At 45.1% G+C, this 24,661-nt stretch overlaps 1 protein-coding gene and 1 long non-coding RNA gene across 3 annotated transcripts in view; one reads left to right on the top strand and one right to left on the bottom strand.

Annotated features, from left to right (window-relative positions):
- Positions 1-24,661, bottom strand: part of LOC149972915 (uncharacterized) — a 1,172,247-nt gene that overhangs the window by 840,440 nt on the left and 307,146 nt on the right. The gene's annotated exons all lie outside the window — the stretch shown is intronic.
- Positions 20,695-24,661, top strand: part of fn1a (fibronectin 1a) — a 74,203-nt gene continuing 70,236 nt past the window's right edge. For both annotated transcript variants that reach the window (XM_090216334.1, XM_090216333.1), the window contains exons 1-3: positions 20,695-21,309; positions 21,515-21,640; positions 22,736-22,873. In XM_090216334.1, coding sequence (XP_090072460.1) covers positions 21,171-21,309; positions 21,515-21,640; positions 22,736-22,873 — 403 coding nt within the window. In that variant the 5' untranslated portion in view covers positions 20,695-21,170. The remainder of the gene's footprint in view (positions 21,310-21,514; positions 21,641-22,735; positions 22,874-24,661) is intronic.

Raw genomic sequence — 24,661 nt, 5'->3', positions numbered from 1 at the left:
TGGGAGTCAGTGTGTTTTACTGTCCTCACAGAAGGTATCAGGGCTGGGAGTCAGTGTGTTTTACTGTCCTCACAGAGGGTATCAGGGCTGGGGGTCAGTGTGTTTTACTGTCCTCACAGAGGGTATCAGGGCTGGTAGTCAGTATGTTTTACTGTCCAGAGAGTATCAGGGCTGGGAGTCAGTGTGTTTTACTGTCCAGAGGGTATCAGGGCTGGGAGTCAGTGTGTTTTACTGTCCAGAGGGTATCAGGGCTGGGAGTCAGTGTGTTTTACTGTCCAGATGGTATCAGGGCTGGGAGTCAGTGGGTTTTACTGTCCAGAGGGTATCAGGGCTGGGAGTCAGTGTGTTTTATTGTCCAGAGGGTATCAGGGCTGGGAGTCAGTGTGTTTTACTGTCCTCACTGAGAGTATCAGGGCTGGGAGTCAGTGTGTTTTACTGTCCAGAGGGTATCAGGGCTGGGAGTCAGTGTGTTTTACTGTCCTCACTGACAGTATCAGGGCTGGGAGTCAGTGTGTTTTAATGTCCAGAGAGTATCAGGGCTGGGAGTCAGTGTGTTTTACTGTCCAGAGAGTATCAGGGCTGGGAGTCAGTGTGTTTTACTGTCCTCACTGAGAGTATCAGGGCTGGGAGTCAGTGTGTTTTACTGTCCAGAGGGTATCAGGGCTGGGAGTCAGTGTGTTTTATTGTCCAGAGGGTATCAGGGCTGGGAGTCAGTGTGTTTTGCTGTCTAGAGGGTAACAGGGCTGGGAGTCAGTGTGTTTTACTGTCCAGAGGGTATCAGGGCTGGGAGTCAGTGTGTTTTACTGTCCTCACTGAGAGTATCAGGGCTGGGAGTCAGTGTGTTTTACTGTCCAGAGGGTATCAGGGCTGGGAGTCAGTGTGTTTTATTGTCCAGAGGGTATCAGGGCTGGGAGTCAGTGTGTTTTGCTGTCCAGAGGGTAACAGGGCTGGGAGTCAGTGTGTTTTACTGTCCAGAGGGTATCAGGGCTGGGAATCAGTGTGTTTTACTGTCCAGAGGGTATCAGGGCTGGGAGTCAGTGTGTTTTACTGTCCTCACAGAGAGTATCAGGGCTGGGAGTCAGTGTGTTTTACTGTCCAGAGGGTATCAGGGCTGGGAGTCAGTGTGTTTTACTGTCCTCACTGAGAGTATCAGGGCTGGGAGTCAGTGTGTTTTACTGTCCAGAGAGTATCAGGGCTGGGAGTCAGTGTGTTTTACTGTCCAGAGGGTATCAGGGCTGGGAGTTAGTGTGTTTTACTGTCCAGAGGGTATCAGGGCTGGGAGTCAGTGTGTTTTACTGTCCAGATGGTATCAGGGCTGGGAGTCAGTGGGTTTTACTGTCCAGAGGGTATCAGGGCTGGGAGTCAGTGTGTTTTATTGTCCAGAGGGTATCAGGGCTGGGAGTCAGTGTGTTTTACTGTCCTCACTGAGAGTATCAGGGCTGGGAGTCAGTGTGTTTTACTGTCCAGAGGGTATCAGGGCTGGGAGTCAGTGTGTTTTACTGTCCTCACTGACAGTATCAGGGCTGGGAGTCAGTGTGTTTTACTGTCCAGAGAGTATCAGGGCTGGGAGTCAGTGTGTTTTACTGTCCAGAGAGTATCAGGGCTGGGAGTCAGTGTGTTTTACTGTCCTCACTGAGAGTATCAGGGCTGGGAGTCAGTGTGTTTTACTGTCCAGAGGGTATCAGGGCTGGGAGTCAGTGTGTTTTATTGTCCAGAGGGTATCAGGGCTGGGAGTCAGTGTGTTTTGCTGTCTAGAGGGTAACAGGGCTGGGAGTCAGTGTGTTTTACTGTCCAGAGGGTATCAGGGCTGGGAGTCAGTGTGTTTTACTGTCCTCACTGAGAGTATCAGGGCTGGGAGTCAGTGTGTTTTACTGTCCAGAGGGTATCAGGGCTGGGAGTCAGTGTGTTTTATTGTCCAGAGGGTATCAGGGCTGGGAGTCAGTGTGTTTTGCTGTCCAGAGGGTAACAGGGCTGGGAGTCAGTGTGTTTTACTGTCCAGAGGGTATCAGGGCTGGGAATCAGTGTGTTTTACTGTCCAGAGGGTATCAGGGCTGGGAGTCAGTGTGTTTTACTGTCCTCACAGAGAGTATCAGGGCTGGGAGTCAGTGTGTTTTACTGTCCAGAGGGTATCAGGGCTGGGAGTCAGTGTGTTTTACTGTCCTCACTGAGAGTATCAGGGCTGGGAGTCAGTGTGTTTTACTGTCCAGAGGGTATCAGGGCTGGGAGTCAGTGTGTTTTATTGTCCAGAGGGTATCAGGGCTGGGAGTCAGTGTGTTTTGCTGTCCAGAGGGTAACAGGGCTGGGAGTCAGTGTGTTTTACTGTCCAGAGGGTATCAGGGCTGGGAATCAGTGTGTTTTACTGTCCAGAGGGTATCAGGGCTGGGAGTCAGTGTGTTTTACTGTCCTCACAGAGAGTATCAGGGCTGGGAGTCAGTGTGTTTTACTGTCCAGAGGGTATCAGGGCTGGGAGTCAGTGTGTTTTACTGTCCAAAGGGTTTCAGGACTGGGAGTCAGTGTGTTTTACTGTCCTCACAGAGAGTATCAGGGCTGGGAGTCAGTGTGTTTACTGTCCTCACAGAGAGTATCAGGGCTGGGAGTCAGTGTGTTTTACTGTCCAGAGGGTATCAGGGCTGGGAGTCAGTGTGTTTTACTGTCCAGAGGGTATCAGGGCTGGGAGTCAGTGTGTTTTACTGTCCAGAGGGTATCAGGGCTGGGAGTCAGTGTGTTTTACTGTCCAGAGGGTATCAGGGCTGGGAGTCAGTGTGTTTTACTGTCCAGAGGGTATCAGGGCTGGGAGTCAGTGTGTTTTACTGTCCTCACTGAGAGTATCAGGGCTGGGAGTCAGTGTGTTTTACTGTCCAGAGGGTATCAGGGCTGGGAGTCAGTGTGTTTTATTGTCCAGAGGGTATCAGGGCTGGGAGTCAGTGTGTTTTGCTGTCCAGAGGGTAACAGGGCTGGGAGTCAGTGTGTTTTACTGTCCAGAGGGTATCAGGGCTGGGAATCAGTGTGTTTTACTGTCCAGAGGGTATCAGGGCTGGGAGTCAGTGTGTTTTACTGTCCTCACAGAGAGTATCAGGGCTGGGAGTCAGTGTGTTTTACTGTCCAGAGGGTATCAGGGCTGGGAGTCAGTGTGTTTTACTGTCCAAAGGGTTTCAGGACTGGGAGTCAGTGTGTTTTACTGTCCTCACAGAGAGTATCAGGGCTGGGAGTCAGTGTGTTTACTGTCCTCACAGAGAGTATCAGGGCTGGGAGTCAGTGTGTTTTACTGTCCAGAGGGTATCAGGGCTGGGAGTCAGTGTGTTTTACTGTCCAGAGGGTATCAGGGCTGGGAGTCAGTGTGTTTTACTGTCCAGAGGGTATCAGGGCTGGGAGTCAGTGTGTTTTACTGTCCAGAGGGTATCAGGGCTGGGAGTCAGTGTGTTTTACTGTCCAGAGGGTATCAGGGCTGGGAGTCAGTGTGTTTTACTGTCCAGAGGGTATCAGGGCTGGGAGTCAGTGTGTTTTACTGTCCTCACTGAGAGTATCAGGGCTGGGAGTCAGTGTGTTTTACTGTCCTCACTGAGAGTATCAGGGCTGGGAGTCAGTGTGTTTTACTGTCCTCACAGAGGGTATCAGGGCTGGGAGTCAGTGTGTTTTACTGTCCTCACAGAGGGTATCAGGGCTGGGAGTTACTGTCCTTTTCTGGATTTTGATAATTACTTCCTATTAGGTGGTTGATAATTAGCGGGTATCGGCCTAATTCTGCTCTGCGTGCATTATTTGGTGTTCTACGTTGTACACAGAGGATATTTTTGCAGAATTCTGCATGCAGAGTCTCAATTTTTGTGTTTGTCCCATTTTGTGAAGTCTTGGTTGGTGAGCGGACACCAGACCTCACAACCGTAAAGGGCAATGGGCTCTATGACTGATTCAAGTATTTTTAGCCAGATTCTAATTGGTATGTTGAAATGTATGTTCCTTTTGATGGCATATAATGCCCTTCTTGCCTTGTCTCTCAGATTGTTCACAGCTTTGTGGAAGTTACCTGTGGCGCTGATGTTTAGGCCAAGGTATGTATAGTTGTTTGTGTGCTCTAGGGCAACAGTGTCTAGAAGGAATTTGTATTTGTGGTCCTGGTGACTGGACCTTTTTTGGAACACCATTATTTTTGTCTTACTGAGATTTACTGTCAGGGCCCAGGTCTGACAGAATCTGTGCAGAAGATCTAGGTGCTGCTGTAGGCCCTCCTTGGTTGGTGACAGAAGCACCAGATCATCAGCAAACAGTAGACATTTGACTTCGGATTCTAGTAGGGTGAGGCCGGGTGCTGCAAACTTTCCTAGTGCCCGCGCCAATTCGTTGATATATATGTTGAAGAGGGTGGGGCTTAAGCTGCATCCCTGTCTCACCCCACGACCCTGTGTGAAGAAATGTGTGTGTTTTTTGCCAATTTTAACCTCACACTTGTTGTTTGTGTACATGGATTTTATAATGTCGTATGTTTTAGCCCCAACACCACTTTCCATCAATTTGTATAGCAGACGCTCATGCCAAATTGAGTAGAAGGCTTTTTTGAAATCAACAAAGCATGAGAAGACTTTGCCTTTGTTTTGGTTTGTTTGGTTGTCAATTAGGGTGTGTAGGGTGAATACATGGTCTGTTGTACGGTAATTTGGTAAAAAGCCAATTTGACATTTGCTCAGAACATTGTTTTCATTGAGTTAATGTACGAGTCTGTTGTTCATGATAATTCAGAGGATTTTCCCAAGGTTACTGTTGACGCATATACCACAATAGTTATTGGGGTCAAATTTGTCTCCACTTTTGTGGATTGGGGTGATCAGACCTTGGTTCCAAATATTGGGGAAGATGCCAGAGCTAAGGATGATGTTAAAGAGTTTTAGTATAGCCAATTGGAATTTGTTGTCTGTATATTTGATCATTTCATTAAGGATACCATCAACACCACAGGCCTTTTTGGGTTGGAGGGTTTTTATTTTGTCCTGTAACTCATTCAAGGTAATTGGAGAATCCAGTGTGTTCTGGTAGTCTTTAATAGTTGATTCTAAGATTTGTATTTGATCATGTATATGTTTTTGCTCTTTATTCTTTGTTGTAGAGCCAAAACGGTTGGAGAAGTGGTTTACCCACACATCTCCATTTTGGATAGATAATTCTTCGCGTTGTTGTTTGTTTAGTGTTTTCCAATTTTCCCTGTCTGTCTGTCTCTCTCTCTCAATCCAAATCAATTCAAGGGGCTTTATTGGCATGGGAAACATGTGTTAACATTGCCAAAGCAAGTGAGGTAGATAATATACAAAAGTGAAATAAACAATAAAAATTAACAGTAAACATTACACATTCAGAAGTTTCAAAACAATAAAAGACATTACAAATGTAATATTATATATACACAGTGTTTTAACAGTGTACAAATGGTTAAAGTACACAAGGGAAAATAAATAAGCATAAATATGGGTTGTATTTACAATGGTGTTTGTTCTTCACTGGTTGCCCTTTACTTGTGGCAACAGGTCACAAATCTTGCTGCTGTGATGGCACACTGTGGTATTTCACCCAGTAGATATGGGAGTTTATCAAAATTGGATTTGTTCTCTCTCTGTCTCTGTCTGTCTGTCTGTCTGTCTGTCTGTCTGTCTGTCTGTCTGTCTGTCTGTCTGTCTGTCTGTCTGTCTGTCTGTCTGTCTGTCTGTCTGTCTGTCTGTCTGTCTGTCCGTCCGTCCGTCCGTCTGTCTGTCTGTCCGTCCGTCTCTCTCTCTCTGTCTCTCTCTCTCTGTCGCTCTCTCTCTGTCGCTCTCTCTCTCTCTCTCTCTAGGACCTGGGCGTAGCCCTGAGGAACCCCAGTCTGAATCTACTGCTCCACACCAGGGATGACTTACACCGTCTCTGTCATTTCCCAGACCGCACTGGGGCCTCCCCCCTCTTTTATGGCACACACATGCATACACACACGAACACAAACACACACACACACACACACACACACACACACTGATACACTAATGTATCAGGCCAAGCTGATGTCATTCACATAAATCTTTTTGTAATATGTTGGTGCACATGGAGAAAGAAACAGCGGAAGCCAATTTCCTTGATAAATAATGAAATAGAATAGTGCAGGTCTGATTGCTGACTGACTGGGGAATGTAGAGGATAATAAATAGCATAGTGGAGTGCAGAATGATGAATGGAAGGAGATTTGTACATTTCGAGACATGGTCCCTTTACAAAGAGAAAGCGAGAGAGACTAATAATGACCCCCATCTCACCGACACAGTTTTTTTTTTTTAGGACAGCTGCGAGGCCCAGTGTGAACCAGCGTTAGTCACGTATGAAGAGTTTTGCAGCGTGGAAGAGGCCAAACACATTCCCTTCCACTGACAGCCCAGCCCTGATCTTTTGACAAATTATTACCAACAGCAAAAAAGCTGATCTGATTGGTCATATTAGAGGGGGGGAAAGGTTAAGAATTAGGCTGCCTGTGTAAACCAACGCTTTACATATGAACTAGATTACTTATATGGGGCCGCTGTGTTGAAGCCACCACACCTCTATCTTGGTAATTCCGTCACCATTGTAAAAAAAAATATATTTTGGAAGCTAATGTCTACATTCATTTTTGCCACATCTCTTAGTGCCTACTTTGAAATTATATGGCGTGAGCTAAATAAACATTTTTAAAAAATGTAAACATGTAAAAAAAGAAAGATCCTTTAAGCAAAAGTTCTGAATTTAAAAAAAAATATATATATATATAAATTTGCAAAAAAAATGTCTAAAAACCTGTTTGTTTTCTTCGCTTTGTTATTATGGGTTATTGTGTGTAGATTGTTTGAGAAGAGTGTCTAAGTGTTTAACTCTCTGATTCAAAACAAGAGGCTATGCTTCTCCTACTGAGGAGATCCAATATGGCCGACCAGTGGCATCAAAGCCTCTCAATGGCCAAAGCTGAGCTATGAGCTATCCAGAGTTTATATACATCGTTGGTGTGAACACAGCCCAACTCCTTCAGAAACACCTTCAAAAACAGATGTAAAGAAATATTTACAGTATATCATTCTGCTTGGTGTGCAAAAATGAATGAACTTGTAAACGGAATGAACTTGTAAACGGACTAAACATCTTTCTTTCTTATTAACAGTGAGTTGAAAGTCATGGGAATATACAAGCACGTCACAAGAATGTACAGGCTCGTTAATCATGACTCTCAGTTCCATCATGTGTAAGAGTCATTGGACGAAGGGCTCTTGTCTAAGGGGGGGGGGGGGGGGGGGGGGGTCTCTGTTAAGATCCCGGATGTTCTGTCTGAACATTAAAAGGCATGGCTTGCGGTAGGGTTTTTGGAAGCATAAGGACTTACTTTACTTTACATAAGGACATACTTTTCAAAAAAGAAAAGGTTACACTGATAGACACCTTGATAGGGTTGTGGTTAGTGTTCCCACAAGGCCATGTCTCCATGTTACAGCAATTTTTAACAGAAAACAGACGGAAGATAACAGGTGCTAATTAGCTATCTAGCATTCTCCCAACGCCTGTGTGTAAACGTAACTCGGAAAGTGTAGCAGAAGTGTAGTTTAGTAGGATGGAGGCTGTATGGGTCTGTAACTACTACAGTGTAGTTTAGTAGGATGGAGGCTGTATGGGTCTGTAACTGCTACAGTGTAGTTTAGTAGGATGGAGGCTGTATGGATCTGTAACTGCTACAGTGTAGTTTAGTAGGATGGAGGCTGTATGGATCTGTAACTACTACAGTGTAGTTTAGTAGGATGGAGGCTGTATGGATCTGTAACTACTACAGTGTAGTTTAGTAGGATGGAGGCTGTATGGGTCTGTAACTACTACAGTGTAGTTTAGTAGGATGGAGGCTCCATAGCTGTATGGATCTGTAACTACTACAGTGTAGTTTAGTAGGATGGAGGCTGTATGGATCTGTAACTACTACAGTGTAGTTTAGTAGGATGGAGGCTGTATGGATCTGTAACTACTACAGTGTAGTTTAGTAGGATGGAGGCTGTATGGGTCTGTAACTACTACAGTGTAGTTTAGTAGGATGGAGGCTGTATGGATCTGTGACTACTACAGTGTAGTTTAGTAGGATGGAGGCTGTATGGGTCTGTAACTACTACAGTGTAGTTTAGTAGGATGGAGGCTGTATGGATCTGTGACTACTACAGTGTAGTTTAGTAGGATGGAGGCTGTATGGATCTGTAACTACTACAGTGTAGTTTAGTAGGATGGAGGCTGTATGGATCTGTAACTACTACAGTGTAGTTTAGTAGGATGGAGGCTGTATGGATCTGTAACTACTACAGTGTACTTTAGTAGGATGGAGGCTCCATAGCTGTATGGATCTGTAACTACTACAGTGTAGTTTAGTAGGATGGAGGCTGTATGGATCTGTAACTACTACAGTGTAGTTTAGTAGGATGGAGGCTGTATGGATCTCTAACTACTACAGTGTAGTTTAGTAGGATGGAGGCTGTATGGATCTGTAACTACTACAGTGTAGTTTAGTAGGATGGAGGCTCCATAGCTGTATGGATCTGTAACTGCTTCAGTGTAGTTTAGTTGTGTTGGAGGCTCCATAGCTGTATGGGTCTGTAACTACTACAGTGTAGTTTAGTAGGATGGAAGCTGTATGGGTCTGTAACTACTACAGTGTAGTTTAGTAGGATGGAGGCTGTATGGGTCTGTAGCTACTACAGTGTAGTTTAGTAGGATGGAGGCTGTATGGATCTGTAACTACTACAGTGTAGTTTAGTAGGATGGAGGCTGTATGGGTCTGTAACTGCTACAGTGTAGTTTAGTAGGATGGAGGCTCCATAGCTGTATGGGTCTGTAACTACTACAGTGTAGTTTAGTAGGATGGAGGCTGTATGGGTCTGTAACTACTACACTGTAGTTTAGTAGGATGGAGGCTCCATAGCTGTATGGATCTGTAACTACTACAGTGTAGTTTAGTAGGATGGAAGCTGTATGGGTCTGTAACTGCTACAGTGTAGTTTAGTAGGATGGAGGCTCCATAGCTGTATGGATCTGTAACTGCTACAGTGTATTTTAGTAGGATGGAAGCTGTATGGATCTGTAACTACTACAGTGTAGTTTAGTAGGATGGAAGCTGTATGGGTCTGTAACTACTACAGTGTAGTTTAGTAGGATGGAGGCTGTATGGATCTGTAACTGCTACAGTGTGCTACTATATACTGCTACTATAACATCTTCCGTCAAGATAGAACTGCCAAAGGGGGAGGAGTTGCAGTCTACTGCAGAGATAGCCTGCAAAGTAATGTCATACTCTCCAGGTCCATACCCAAACAGTTCGAACTACTAATTTTGAAAATTACTCTCTCCAGAAATAAGTCTCTCACTGTTGCCGCCTGCTACCGACCCCCCTCAGCTCCCAGCTGTGCCCTGGACACCATTTGTGAATTGATCGCCCCCCATCTAGCTTCAGAGTTTGTTCTGTTAGGTGACCTAAACTGGGATATGCTTAACACCCCGGCAGTCCTACAATCTAAGCTAGATGCCCTCAATCTCACTCAAATCATCAAGGAACCCACCAGGTACAACCCTAACTCTGTAAACAAGGGCACCCTCATTGACGTCATCCTGACCAACTGGCCCTCCAAATACACCTCCGCTGTCTACAACCAGGATCTCAGCGATCACTGCCTCATTGCCTGTATCCGCTACGGAGCCGCAGTCAAACGACCACCCCTCATCACTGTCAAACGCTCCCTAAAACACTTCTGTGAGCAGGCCTTTCTAATCGACCTGGCCCGGGTATCCTGGAAGGACATTGACCTCATCCCGTCAGTTGAGGATGCCTGGTCTTTCTTTAAAAGTAACTTCCTCACCATTTTAGATAAGCATGCTCCGTTCAAAAAATGCAGAACTAAGAACAGATATAGCCCCTGGTTCACTCCAGACCTGACTGCCCTCGACCAGCACAAAAACATCCTGTGGCGGACTGCGCTAACATCGAATAGTCCCCGCGATATGCAACTGTTCAGGGAAGTCAGGAACCAATACACACAGTCAGTCAGGAAAGCTAAAGCCAACTTCTTCAGGCAGAAGTTTGCATCCTGTAGCTCCAACTCCAAAAAGTTCTGGGACACTGTGAAGTCCATGGAGAACAAGAGCACCTCCTCCCAGCTGCCCACTGCACTGAGACTAGGTAACATGGTCACCACCGATAAATCCATGATTATCGAAAACTTCAACAAGCATTTCTCAACGGCTGGCCATGCCTTCCGCCTGGCTACTCCAACCTCGGACAACAGCTCCCCCCCCCCGCAGCTACTCGCCCAAGCCTCTCCAGGTTCTCCTTTACCCAAATCCAGATAGCAGATGTCCTGAAAGAGCTGCAAAACCTGGACCCGTACAAATCAGCTGGGCTGGACAATCTGGACCCTCTATTCCTGAAACTATCCGCCGCCATTGTCGCAACCCCTATTACCAGCCTGTTCAACCTCTCTTTCATATCGTCTGAGATCCCCAAGGATTGGAAAGCTGCCGCAGTCATCCCCCTCTTCAAAGGGGGCGACACCCTGGACCCAAACTGTTACAGACCTATATCCATCCTGCCCTGCCTATCTAAGGTCTTCGAAAGCCAAGTCAACAAACAGGTCACTGACCATCTTGAATCCCACCGTACCTTCTCCGCTGTGCAATCTGGTTTCCGAGCCGGTCACGGGTGTACCTCAGCCACGCTCAAGGTACTAAACGATATCATAACCGCCATCGATAAAAGACAGTACTGTGCAGCGGTCTTCATAGACCTTGCCAAGGCTTTCGACTCTGTCAATCACCGTATTCTTATCGGCAGACTCAGTAGCCTCGGTTTTTCGGATGACTGCCTTGCCTGGTTCACCAATTACTTTGCAGACAGAGTTCAGTGTGTCAAATCGGAGGGCATGCTGTCCGGTCCTCTGGCAGTCTCTATGGGGGTGCCACAGGGTTCAATTCTCGGGCCGACTCTTTTCTCTGTATATATCAATGATGTTTCTCATGCTGCGGGCGATTCCCTGATCCACCTCTACGCAGACGACACCATTCTATATACTTCCGGCCCGTCCTTGGACACTGTGCTATCTAACCTCCAAACGAGCTTCAATGCCATACAGCACTCCTTCCGTGGCCTCCAACTGCTCTTAAACGCTAGTAAAACCAAATGCATGCTTTTCAACCGTTCGCTGCCTGCACCCGCACGCCTGACCAGCATCACCACCCTGGATGGTTCCGACCTTGAATATGTGGACATCTATAAGTACCTAGGTGTCTGGCTAGACTCTAAACTCTCCTTCCAGACCCATATCAAACATCTCCAATCGAAAATCAAATCAAGAGTCGGCTTTCTATTCCGCAACAAAGCCTCCTTCACTCACGCCGCCAAACTTACCCTAGTAAAACTGACTATCCTACCGATCCTCGACTTCGGCGACGTCATCTACAAAATTGCTTCCAACACTCTACTCAGCAAACTGGATGCAGTTTATCACAGTGCCATCCGTTTTGTCACTAAAGCACCTTATACCACCCACCACTGCGACTTGTATGCTCTAGTCGGCTGGCCCTCGCTACATATTCGTCGCCAGACCCACTGGCTCCAGGTCATCTACAAGTCCATGCTAGGTAAAGCTCCGCCTTATCTCAGTTCACTGGTTACGATGGCAACACCCATCCGTAGCACGCGCTCCAGCAGGTGTATCTCACCGATCATCCCTAAAGCCAACACCTCATTTGGCCGCCTTTCGTTCCAGTTCTCTGCTGCCTGTGACTGGAACGAATTGCAAAAATCGCTGAAGTTGGAGACTTTTATCTCCCTCACCAACTTCAAACATCTGCTATCTGAGCAGCTAACCGATCGCTGCAGCTGTACATAGTCTATTGATAAATAGCCCACCCATTTTCACCTACCTCATCCCCATACTGTTTTTATTTATTTATTTTTATTTTTCTGCTCTTTTGCACACCAATATCTCTACCTGTACATAACCATCTGATCATTTATCACTCCAGTGTTAATCTGCATAATTGTAATTATTTGCCTACCTTCTCATGCCTTTTGCACACAATGTATATATAGACTCCCCTTTTTCTACTGTGTTATTGACTTGCTAATTGTTTACTCCATGTGTAACTCTGTGTTGTCTGTTCACACTGCTATGCCTTATCTTGGCCAGGTCGCAGTTGCAAATGAGAACTTGTTCTCAACTAGCCTACCTGGTTAAATAAAGGTGAACAAAAAAAAATAAAAAATAAAATAAAAGTGTAGTTTAGTAGGATGGAGGCTCCATAGCTGTATGGATCTGTAACTGCTGCAGTGTATTTTAGTAGGATGGAGGCTGTATGGATCTGTAACTACTACAGTGTAGTTTAGTAGGATGGAAGCTGTATGGGTCTGTAACTGCTACAGTGTAGTTTAGTAGGATGGAGGCTGTATGGATCTGTAACTACTACAGTGTAGTTTAGTAGGATGGAGGCTGTATGGGTCTGTAACTACTACAGTGTAGTTTAGTAGGATGGAGGCTGTATGGATCTGTAACTGCTACAGTGTAGTTTAGTAGGATGGAGGCTGTATGGATCTGTAACTACTACAGTGTAGTTTAGTAGGATGGAGGCTGTATGGGTCTGTAACTGCTACAGTGTAGTTTAGTAGGATGGAGGCTCCATAGCTGTATGGATCTGTAACTGCTACAGTGTATTTTAGTAGGATGGAGGCTGTATGGATCTGCAACTACTACAGTGTAGTTTAGTAGGATGGAGGCTGTATGGATCTGTAACTACTACAGTGTAGTTTAGTAGGATGGAGGCTGTATGGGTCTGTAGCTACTACAGTGTAGTTTAGTAGGATGGAGGCTGTATGGGTCTGTAACTACTACAGTGTAGTTTAGTAGGATGGAGGCTGTATGGGTCTGTAGCTACTACAGTGTAGTTTAGTAGGATGGAGGCTGTATGGGTCTGTAGCTACTACAGTGTAGTTTAGTAGGATGGAGGCTGTAAGGATCTGTAACTGCTACAGTGTAGTTTAGTAGGATGGAGGCTCCATAGCTGTATGGATCTTTATCTACTACAGTGTAGTTTAGTAGGATGGAGGCTGTATGGGTCTGAAACTGCTACAGTGTAGTTTAGTAGGATGGAGGCTCCATAGCTGTATGGATCTGTAACTACTACAGTGTAGTTTAGTAGGATGGAGGCTGTATGGATCTGTAACTACTACAGTGTAGTTTAGTAGGATGGAGGCTGTATGGGTCTGTAACTACTACAGTGTAGTTTAGTAGGATGGAGGCTGTATGGATCTGTAACTACTACAGTGTATTTTAGTAGGATGGAGGCTCCATAGCTGTATGGATCTCTAACTACTACAGTGTAGTTTAGTAGGATGGAGGCTGTATGGATCTGTAACTGCTACAGTGTAGTTTAGTAGGATGGAGGCTGTATGGGTCTGTAACTACTACAGTGTAGTTTAGTAGGATGGAGGCTGTATGGGTCTGTAACTGCTACAGTGTAGTTTAGTAGGATGGAGGCTGTATGGATCTGTAACTACTACAGTGTAGTTTAGTAGGATGGAGGCTGTATGGGTCTGTAACTGCTACAGTGTAGTTTAGTAGGATGGAGGCTGTATGGATCTGTAACTACTACAGTGTAGTTTAGTAGGATGGAGGCTGTATGGGTCTGTAACTGCTACAGTGTAGTTTAGTAGGATGGAGGCTCCAAAGCTTTATGGATCTGTAACTACTACAGTGTAGTTTAGTAGGATGGAGGCTGTATGGATCTGTAACTACTACAGTGTAGTTTAGTAGGATGGAGGCTGTATGGATCTGTAACTACTACAGTGTAGTTTAGTAGGATGGAGGCTGTATGGATCTGTAACTACTACAGTGTATTTTAGTAGGATGGAGGCTCCATAGCTGTATGGATCTCTAACTACTACAGTGTAGTTTAGTAGGATGGAGGCTGTATGGATCTGTAACTGCTACAGTGTAGTTTAGTAGGATGGAGGCTGTATGGGTCTGTAACTACTACAGTGTAGTTTAGTAGGATGGAGGCTGTATGGGTCTGTAACTGCTACAGTGTAGTTTAGTAGGATGGAGGCTGTATGGATCTGTAACTACTACAGTGTAGTTTAGTAGGATGGAGGCTGTATGGGTCTGTAACTGCTACAGTGTAGTTTAGTAGGATGGAGGCTGTATGGATCTGTAACTACTACAGTGTAGTTTAGTAGGATGGAGGCTGTATGGGTCTGTAACTGCTACAGTGTAGTTTAGTAGGATGGAGGCTCCAAAGCTTTATGGATCTGTAACTACTACAGTGTAGTTTAGTAGGATGGAGGCTGTATGGATCTGTAACTACTACAGTGTAGTTTAGTAGGATGGAGGCTGTATGGATCTGTAACTACTACAGTGTAGTTTAGTAGGATGGAGGCTGTATGGATCTGTAACTGCTACAGTGTAGTTTAGTAAGATGGAGGCTGTATGGGTCTGTAACTACTACAGTGTAGTTTAGTAGGATGGAGGCTCCATAGCTGTATGGATCTGTAACTACTACAGTGTAGTTTAGTAGGATGGAGGCTGTATGGATCTGTAACTACTACAGTGTAGTTTAGTAGGATGGAGGCTGTATGGATCTGTAACTACTACAGTGTAGTTTAGTAGGATGGAGGCTGTATGGATCTGTAACTACTACAGTGTAGTTTAGTAGGATGGAGGCTGTATGGATCTGTAACTACTACAGTGTAGTTTAGTAGGATGGAGGCTGCATGGATCTGTAACTACTACAGTGTAGTTTAGTAGGATGGAGGCTGTATGGGCCTGTAACTACTACAGTGTATTTTAGTAGGATGGAGGCTCCATAACTGTATGGGTCTGTAACTGCTACAGTGTAGTTTAGTAGGATGGAGGCTGTATGGGTTTGTAACTGCTGTCTGAGAACTGTAGGGAGAAGCTAATGTCTGAGAACTGTAGGGAGAAGCTAATGTCTGAGAACTGTAGGGAAAAGGCAGAATGGCTGAGAACTGTAGGGAGAAGCTAATGCCTGAGAACTGTAGGGAGAAGCTAATGTCTGAGAACTGTAGGGAAAAGGCAGAATGGCTGAGAACTGTAGGGAGAAGCTAATGTCTGAGAACTGTAGGGAGAAGCTAATGTCTGAGAACTGTAGGCAAAAGGCAGAATGGCTGAGAACTGTAGGGAGAAGCTAATGTCTGAGAACTGTAGGGAGAAGCTAATGTCTGAGAACTGTAGGGAAAAGGCAGAATGGCTGAGAACTATATGGTGAAGGCAGAATGGCTGAGAACTGTAGGGAGAAGGCAGAATGGCTGAGAACTGCAGGGAGAAGGCAGAATGGCTGAGAACTGTAGGGAGAAGCTAATGTCTGAGAACTGTAGGGAGAAGCTAATGTCTGAGAACTGTAGGGAAAAGGCAGAATGGCTGAGAACTGTATGGTGAAGGCAGAATGGCTGAGAACTGTAGGGAGAAGGCAGAATGGCTGAGAACTGCAGGGAGAAGGCAGAATGGCTGAGAACTGTAGGGATAAGCTAATGTCTGAGAACTGTAGGGAGAAGCTAATGTCTGAGAACTGTAGGGAGAAGCTAATGTCTGAGAACAGTAGGGAGAAGGCAGAACGGCTGAGAACTGTAGGGAGAAGGCAGAATGGCTGAGAACTCTAGGGAGAAGTCAGGATGCTGTCTAGAGTTTGAGAGAGCTAGTGACCATCGTAAATAAGATAAAGCATTCCTCGTAGTAGTCAGGGCCTAGCTCCAGGCACAATTGTTTATCTTGCGCTGTCAGTGTAAATAAAGATGCATTTTTTAGCCTATCAATGTCCAGATGAAACAAGACTTAATAGTCCTAATCGAAGTATGCAGTACGCAGGCATGTTCTACTACCCTCAATAGGCCGTGGGTCTAACCTTTAGCAGACTCCTCCAATTGACATAACTGGCTGAGAACACACAGTTCCACAGTGAAAGTGGCTTTCATTGACGATTTGGACCGGGTGTATTGTTTCAATGAAGACGGAACCCACCCAGACGGCCAAGGAGCACAGCATCTCTATTGGAAACATACGGAGCACAGCATCTCTATTGGAAACATACGGAGCACAGCATCTCTATTGGAAACATACGGAGCACAGCATCTCTATTGGAAACATACGGAGCACAGCATCTCTATTGGAAACATACGGAGCACAGCATCTCTATTGGAAACATACACTACGTGACCGAAGGTCTTGGGACACCTGCTACCTGCTACATCTCATTCCAGAATCATGGACATTAATGTGGAGTTGGTTCCCCCTTTGCTGCTATAACAGCCTCCATTCTTCTGGGAAGGCTTTCCACTAGATGTTGGAACATTGCTGCTATAACAGCCTCCACTCTTCTGGGAAGGCTTTCCACTAGATGTTGGAACATTGCTGCTATAACAGCCTCCATTCTTCTGGGAAGGCTTTCCACTAGATGTTGGAACATTGCTGCTATAACAGCCTCTACTCTTCTGGGAAGGCTTTCCACTAGATGTTGGAACATTGCTGCTATAACAGCCTCCACTCTTCTGGGAAGGCTTTCCACTAGATGTTGGAACATTGCTGCTATAACAACCTCCACTCTTCTGGGAAGGCTTTCCACTAGATGTTGGAACATTGCTGCTATAACAGCCTCCACTCTTCTGGGAAGGCTGTCCACTAGATGTAGGAACATTGCTGCTATAACAGCCTCCACTCTTCTGGGAAGGCTTTCCACTAGATGTTGGAACATTGCTGCTATAACAGCCTCCACTCTCCTGGGAAGGCTTTCCACTAGATGTTGGAACATTGCTGCTATAACAGCCTCCACTCTCCTGGGAAGGCTTTCCACTAGATGTTGGAACATTGCTGCTATAACATCCTCTACTCTTCTGGGAAGGTTTTCCACTAGATGTTGGAACATTGCTGCTATAACAGCCTCCACTCTTCTGGGAAGGCTTTCCACTAGATGTTGGAACATTGCTGCTATAACAGCCTCCACTCTTCTGGGAAGGCTTTCCACTAGATGTTGGTACATTACTGCTATAACAGCCTCCACTCTTCTGGGAAGGCTTTCCACTAGATGTTGGAACATTGCTGCTATAACAGCCTCCACTCTTCTGGGAAGGCTTTCCACTAGATGATGGAACATTGCTGCGGGGACTTGCTTCCATTCAGCCTCGCTTTGTGCACAGGGGCATTGTCAGCATTGTCATGCTGAAACGGGAAAGGCCCTTCCCTAAATTGTTGCCACAAAGTTGAAAGCACAGAATCATCAAGAATGTCATTGGATGCTGTAGCGTTAAGATTTCCCATCACTGGAACTAAAGGGGACTGAACCATGAAAAACAGCCCCAGACCATTATTCCTCCTCCACCAAGCTTTACAGTTGGCACTATGCATTTGGGGCAGGTAGCATTTTATTGGCATCTGCCAAACCCAAAGTCATCTGTCGTGCTGACAGATAGTGAAGCGTGATTCATCACTCCAGAGAATGCGTTTTCTCTGCTCCAACGACTTGTTGGAAACATGGCATCCTACAACGGTGCCACTTTGAAAGTCACTGAGCTCTGCAGTAAGGACATTCTACTGCCAGTGTTTAACTATGGAGATTGCATGGCTTTGTGCTCTATTTAATACACCGTCAGCAACGGGTATGGCTGAAATAGCCGAATCCACTCATTTGAAAGTGTGTCCACATACTTTTGTATATATAGTGTATCTATCTCTAGCGATCCAGTATCCCTGTTCGCTGTAAATATGATTGTAAAGGTTTTCCTCCTCTTCGTCTGAAGAGGAGAGGCGAGAAGGATCGGAGGACCAATATGCGGCGTGGTAAGAAATACTCAACATGAACACAACTGAATACAAAAACAATAAACGTGGAACGAACGAAAACCAAAACAGTACCGTGTGGTGAAAAACACAGACACGGAAACAATCACCCACAAACAAACAGTGAAACCCAGGCTACCTAAGTATGATTCTCAATCAGAGACAACTAATGACACCTGCCTCTGATTGAGAACCATACTAGGCCGAAACATAGAAATCCCCAAATCATAGAAAAACAAACATAGACTGCCCACCCCAACTCACGCCCTGACCATACTAAATAAATACAAAACAAAGGAAATAAAGGTCAGAACGTGACAATGATACGGTAATGATACATAGTATGATTACTTAATTTATCCGTAACCCCACAACGACAAAGAAACATTTTTTATAACAGAAATACCTTATTTACATAATTATTCAGACCCTTTGCTATGAGACTAAAAATTGAGCTCAGGTGCATCCTGTTTCCATTGATCATCCTTGAGATGTTTCTACAACCTGTCTATATAAGGTCCCACAGTTGACCGTGCATGTCAGAGCAAAAAAACAAGCCATGAGGTCAAGGGAATTTTCTGTATACCTCAGAGACAGGACTGTGTCGAGGCACAGATCTGGGGAAGGATACCAAAACATTTATGCAGTATTGAAGGTCCCTAAGAACACAGTGGCCTCCATCACTCTTAAATGGAAGAAGTTTGGAACCACCAAGACTCTTCCTAGAGCTGGCCTCCCGGCCAAACTGAGCAATTGGGAGAGAAGGGCCTTGGTCAGGGAGGTGACCAAGAACCTGATGATCACTCTGACAGAGCTCTAGAGTTTCTCTGTAGAGATGGGAGAACCTTCCAGAAGGACAATCATCTCTGCAGCACTCCACCAATCAGGCCTTTATGGTAGAGTGGCCAGACAGAAGCCACTCCTCAGTAAAAGGCATTTGCGAGCCTGCTTGGAGTTTGCCAAAAGGTGCCTAAAGGACTCTAACCATGAGAAACAAAATTCTCTGGTCAGATGAAACCAAGATTGAACTCTTTGGCCTGAATGCCAAGCGTCACTTCTGGAGGAAACCTGGCACCATCCCTACGGTGAAGCATGGTGGTGACAGCATCATACTGTGGGGATGTTTTTCAGCGGCAGGGACTGGGAGACTAGTCAGGATCGAGGGAAAGATGAACGGAGCAATGTACAGAGAGATCCTTGATGAAAACCTGCTCCAGAACGCTTAGGACCTCAGACTGGGGTGAAGGTTCACCTTCCAACAGGACATCAACCCTAAGCACACAGCCAAGACAACGCAGGAGTGGCTTCGGGACGAGTCTCTGAATGTGCTTGAGTGGCCCAGTCCAGACTTGAACCCAATCTAACATCTCTGGAGAGACCTGAAAATAGCTGTGCAGCGACGCTCCCCATCCAACCTGACAGAGTTTGAGAGGACCTGTAGAGAAGAATGGGAGAAACTCCCCAAATACAGCTGTGCCAAGCTTGTAGCGTCATACCCAAGAAGACTCGAGGCTGTAATCACTACCAAAGGTGCTTCAACAAAGTACTGACTAAAGGGTCTGAATACTTATGTAACTGTGATATTTCAGGGGGTTTTGTGATAAATTTGCACAAATAAACTAAAATTGTTTTTCCTTTGTCATTATGAGGTATTGTGTGTAGATTTATGAGGAAAAATATATATTCAATAAATTTTAGAATATGGCTTTAAATGTGACAAAACGTGAATAAGTCAAGGGGTAAGAATCATTTTCGAATGCACTGTATATGGAAAGTACATAGCTACCTCCATTACCCCGTACTCCTGCATATCCACTGGTACTTCCTCTATTTAGCCATGTTATATTCTACTTCCTGTATATAGCCATGTTATATTCTACTTCCTCTATATAGCCATGTTATATTCTACTTCCTCTATATAGCGATGTTATATTCTACTTCCTCTATATAGCCATGTTATATTCTACTTCCTGTATATAGCCATGTTATATTCTACTTCCTCTATATAGCCATGTTATATTCTACTTCCTCTATATAGCCATGTTATATTCTACTTCCTGTATATGCAGACATGTTATATTCTACTTCCTGTATATGCAGACATGTTTTTTTTTTTTCGTTATCCACTGTGCATTTATTGCTTGCGTCACTATCCATTAAAAAATATATATTATCTTTAACGCTGCATTGTTGGAAATGGGCCAATGAGTAAGCGTTTCACTGTTAGTCTACCTGTTGTCTTTGAAACATTTGACAAATATGTGAACCTGACTATTTTCCTCGAAAGTACGTAATGTCACGATTTCATATCTATAGGATATTACAGAGGACAAGTTAATTATCTCAAATTCTAGCTTGTTGTTCACGTAATTCGTGCTGAAATTGGGTTTAGTTTTTTTGTCTGAGTGTACCCAGAAAGCACCGCGTGGCACACTGACGGTGTACGGGCTGCGGACACAGTGGGCGTTACAGCAGGACGGTCTAATGGAGTGTCCCATCTCCTCAAACTTACCTCCCGCCATCGTCTTCCTCCTTTCCATTACATTTAAAGGGATTTATTGACAGGAAAAACACATGTTAACATTGCCAAAGCAAGTGACGGAGAAATAAACAAAAGTGAAATAAACAAATGTGACAGCAAACATTACACACACAAAAGTCCCAAAATAATGAATACGTTTAAAATGTCATATTATGTCTATATACAGTGTTGTAATGATGTGCAAATAGTTAAAGTACAAAAGGGAAAATAAACATAAATATGCGTTGTATATATTTTCTCTCCTTGGAAGTATTCTATAAGTAGGAGGAGTTTAATCATTTATCCAAAATACCCCGTACCGGTCTTTTCCCCACTTCTAAATCAGATTTCTAACATTGTAAATGAAAGGTAGCCCAACTGTCTAGTCATGGCTTCTATTTGAAGATACTCATGTATTCCGATTTTACCATACTGGATAAATTGACGGTAATTAAAACATTTGGGAGGGGGATGATTCGTAACCAGTGTCTTTGACGTGTGTTTATCGTTGGTGTTGTTGGACCCTCCTCCATCCCCAGTAGAAAGCGATGCCCAAATAAAAGCGCTCACTAGTTTGGGAGCCTATTAGGAGCGGTACGGCTGAGGGACTGGCGGGGCAGGATACTATCCGAGGAGGCTGTGCGCAAAAAGGGGGAGAAAAGAAACATTTGGTTTCACGAACAGTACAACCGAACTAGCCTCCGAATTCACCGTGGATCTTTCATGGGTTTTGTTGTTTTTAGAAGAGCTACATCAAACTACCGCTAAGATTACACATTCCCCCCAGATTTCCCTGTCCCGTAATCAATATGTCCAGTAGCCCTGTGATCAGGGTTCTGGTGGTGCTTTGCATCGGGACCGCTGTGAACTGTATGCCGAACAGGAAAAGCAGGCGGCAGGCTCATCAGGGAGAAACCAGAATACCTTCCGTATCATCCGTCTCTCAAGGTGAGGTTTTCATACTTAAAAAAAAAAAGTTTGTAAAACCTTATTATTTGTAAAATAATCTATAGTAGTCTATTATAGAATAGTATCTTAAAAGTGTTATTGTATGTTTAGTATTTTTGACATTTCGTCTTATTATTATTATTATGGTAAACATGGATTGTGTCAATCTACTTGGAAGTGTAACAAGTTGACTTTCCTTCCCTAGACGGCTGCATTGATAATGGACAGATGTATAACATTAACGACCAATGGGAGCGTTCCTATCTGGGCACGATGTTGGTCTGCACTTGTCACGGAGTTGCGGGAATTAAGTGTAAAACGAAACCCGAAGGTGAAAGCGCATTTCTACTTCTTATATATATATATATATATATATATATATATATATGGTCAATGCAAGTCCTTTGTCTCTCACCATTTTGTAAATGTCAGTTAACTTATGTAAAATAATTATTGCAATGATCGAAGTTTAAGTTCTCTCAGGGTACCTTTGTCACTAACTCTAGGTATAGGCTCTGTGTCATCTGTAGAGAGAGTGTAACTGCTCTTGATGCTATTGGGTCATCTGTAGAGAGAGTGTAACTACTCTTGATGCTATTGGGTCATCTGTAGAGAGAGTGTAACTACTCTTGATGCTATTGCCTCATTGGTAGAGAGAGTGTAACTGCTCTTGATGCTATTGCCTCATTGGTAGAGAGAGTGTAACTACTCTTGATGCTATTGGGTCATCTGTAGAGAGAGTGTAACTACTCTTGATGCTATTGGGTCATCGGTAGAGAGGGTGTAACTCTTGATGCTATTGGGTCATCGGTAGAGAGAGTGTAACTACTCTTGATGCTATTGCCTCATTGGTAGAGAGAGTGTAACTGCTCTTGATGCTATTGGGTCATTGGTAGAGAGAGTGTAACTACTCTTGATGCTATTGGGTCATCTGTAGAGAGAGTGTAACTACTCTTGATGCTATTGCCTCATTGGTAGAGAGAGTGTAACTGCTCTTGATGCTATTGGGTCATTGGTAGAGAGAGTGTAACTGCTCTTGATGCTATTGGGTCATCTGTAGAGAGAGTGTAACTACTCTTGATGCTATTGGGTCATCTGTAGAGAGAGTGTAACTACTCTTGATGCTATTGGGTCATCGGTAGAGAGAGTGTAACTACTCTTGATGCTATTGTGTCATTGGTAGAGAGAGTGTAACTACTCTTGATGCTATTGCCTCATTGGTAGAGAGAGTGTAACTACTCTTGATGCTATTGGGTCATTGGTAGAGAGAGTGTAACTACTCTTGATGCTATTGTGTCCTCGGCTTCGAGTTCTCCTAGGATAAATATATAATCTTTATGTGTGTTCATCTGCATCTTGTCTGTGTTTCTGTGTGCACACCCAGTGACTAACGAAACCCATAACATACCCCAAATATGTTCCACAGCTGAGGAGACCTGCTATGATAAGATCAACGCCAGGTCTTATCTGGTTGGTGAGACCTATGAGAGACCCAAAGAGGGCATGATCTGGGATTGTACATGCATTGGCTCTGGCCGGGGGAAAATCAGCTGCACCATTGCCAGTGAGTGGGCTCGTGTGTGTGTGTGTGTGTGTGTGTGTGTGTCTCTGTACCAGTGTGTGTGTGTGTGTGTGTGTGTGTCTCTGTACCAGTGTGTGTGTGTGTGTGTGTGTGTCTGTACCAGTGTGTGTGTGTGTGTGTGTCTGTACCAATGAGTGGGCTAGTTAATCTCGTTAAATCTCCATAACACATCGAGACCTCACAGTATGTGATGTAGTCTTTGCAGCTGGATGGGTGTGTGTCTGTCTGTCTGTCTGACTGTGTCTGTCTGTCTGACTCTGCCTGACTGTGTCTGTCTGTCTGACTCTGCCTGACTGTGTCTGTCTGTCTGACTCTGCCTGACTGTGTCTGTCTGACTCTGCCTGACTCTGCCTGACTGTGTCTGTCTGCCTGACTCTGCCTGACTGTGTCTGTCTGTCTGACTCTGCCTGACTGTGTCTGTCTGCCTGACTGTGCCTGTCTGTCTGTCTGTCTGCCTGTGTCTGTATGTCTGTCTGTCTGCCTGTGTCTGTCTGTCTGTCTGTCTGTCTGACTCTGTCTGACTTTGTCTGTCTGACTCTGTCTGACTGTGTCTGTCTGACTCTGTCTGATTCTGTCTGTCTGTCTGACTCTGTCTGTCTGTCTGACTCTGTCTGTCTGTCTGACTCTGTCTGACTCTGTCTGACTGTGTCTGTCTGACTGACTCTGCCTGACTGACTCTGTCTGACTTTGTCTGTCTGACTCTGTCTGACTGTGTCTGTCTGTCTGTCTGACTCTGTCTGTCTGCCTGTGCCTGTCTGTCTGTCTGCCTGTGTCTGTATGTCTGTCTGTCTGCCTGTGTCTGTCTGTCTGTCTGTCTGTCTGACTCTGTCTGACTTTGTCTGTCTGACTCTGTCTGACTGTGTCTGTCTGTCTGTCTGACTCTGTCTGTCTGCCTGTGTCTGTCTGTCTGACTCTGCCTGACTGTGTCTGTCAGACTGACTGTGTCTGTCTGTCTGACTCTGCCTGACTGTGTCTGTCTGTCTGACTCTGCCTGACTGTGTCTGTCTGTCTGACTCTGCCTGTCTGTCTGCCTGTCTGTCTGTCTGCCTGTGTCTGTCTGTCTGCCTGTGTCTGTCTGTCTGACTCTGCCTGACTGTGTCTGTCAGACTGATTGTGTCTGTCTGACTCTGCCTGACTGTGTCTGTCTGTCTGACTCTGCCTGACTGTGTCTGTCTGTCTGACTCTGTCTGCCTGTGTTTGTCTGTCTGTCTGACTCTGCCTGACTGTGTCTGTCTGACTCTGCCTGACTGTGTCTGTCTGTCTGACTCTGCCTGTCTGTCTGCCTGTCTGTCTGCCTGTCTGTCTGTCTGTCTGTCTGCCTGTGTCTGTCTGTCTACCTGTGTCTGTCTGACTCTGTCTGACTGTGTCTGTCTGACTCTGCCTGACTGTCTGTCTGACTCTGTCTGACTCTGTCTGACTCTGTCTGACTGTGTCTGTCTGTCTGACTCTGCCTGTCTGCCTGTGTCTGTCTGTCTGACTCTGCCTGACTGTGTCTGTCAGACTGATTGTGTCTGTCTGACTCTGCCTGACTGTGTCTGTCTGTCTGACTCTGCCTGCCTGTGTTTGTCTGTCTGTCAGACTGTGTCTGTCTGACTCTGTCTGACTGTGTCTGTCTGACTCTGCCTGACTGTGTCTGTCTGACTCTGCCTGACTGTGTCTGTCTGTCTGACTCTGCCTGACTGTGTCTGTCTGTCTGACTCTGCCTGGCTGTGTCTGTCTGACTCTGCCTGACTCTGCCTGACTGTGTCTGTCTGTCTGACTCTGCCTGAC

This window comes from Oncorhynchus mykiss, chromosome 22, assembly GCF_057628025.1.
Source record: "Oncorhynchus mykiss isolate SJ-2025 chromosome 22, ASM5762802v1, whole genome shotgun sequence".
Lineage (NCBI taxonomy): Eukaryota > Metazoa > Chordata > Actinopteri > Salmoniformes > Salmonidae > Oncorhynchus > Oncorhynchus mykiss.
The sequence above is the reverse complement of the archived record's forward strand: the minus strand, read 5'-3'. Positions and strand labels throughout refer to the sequence as shown.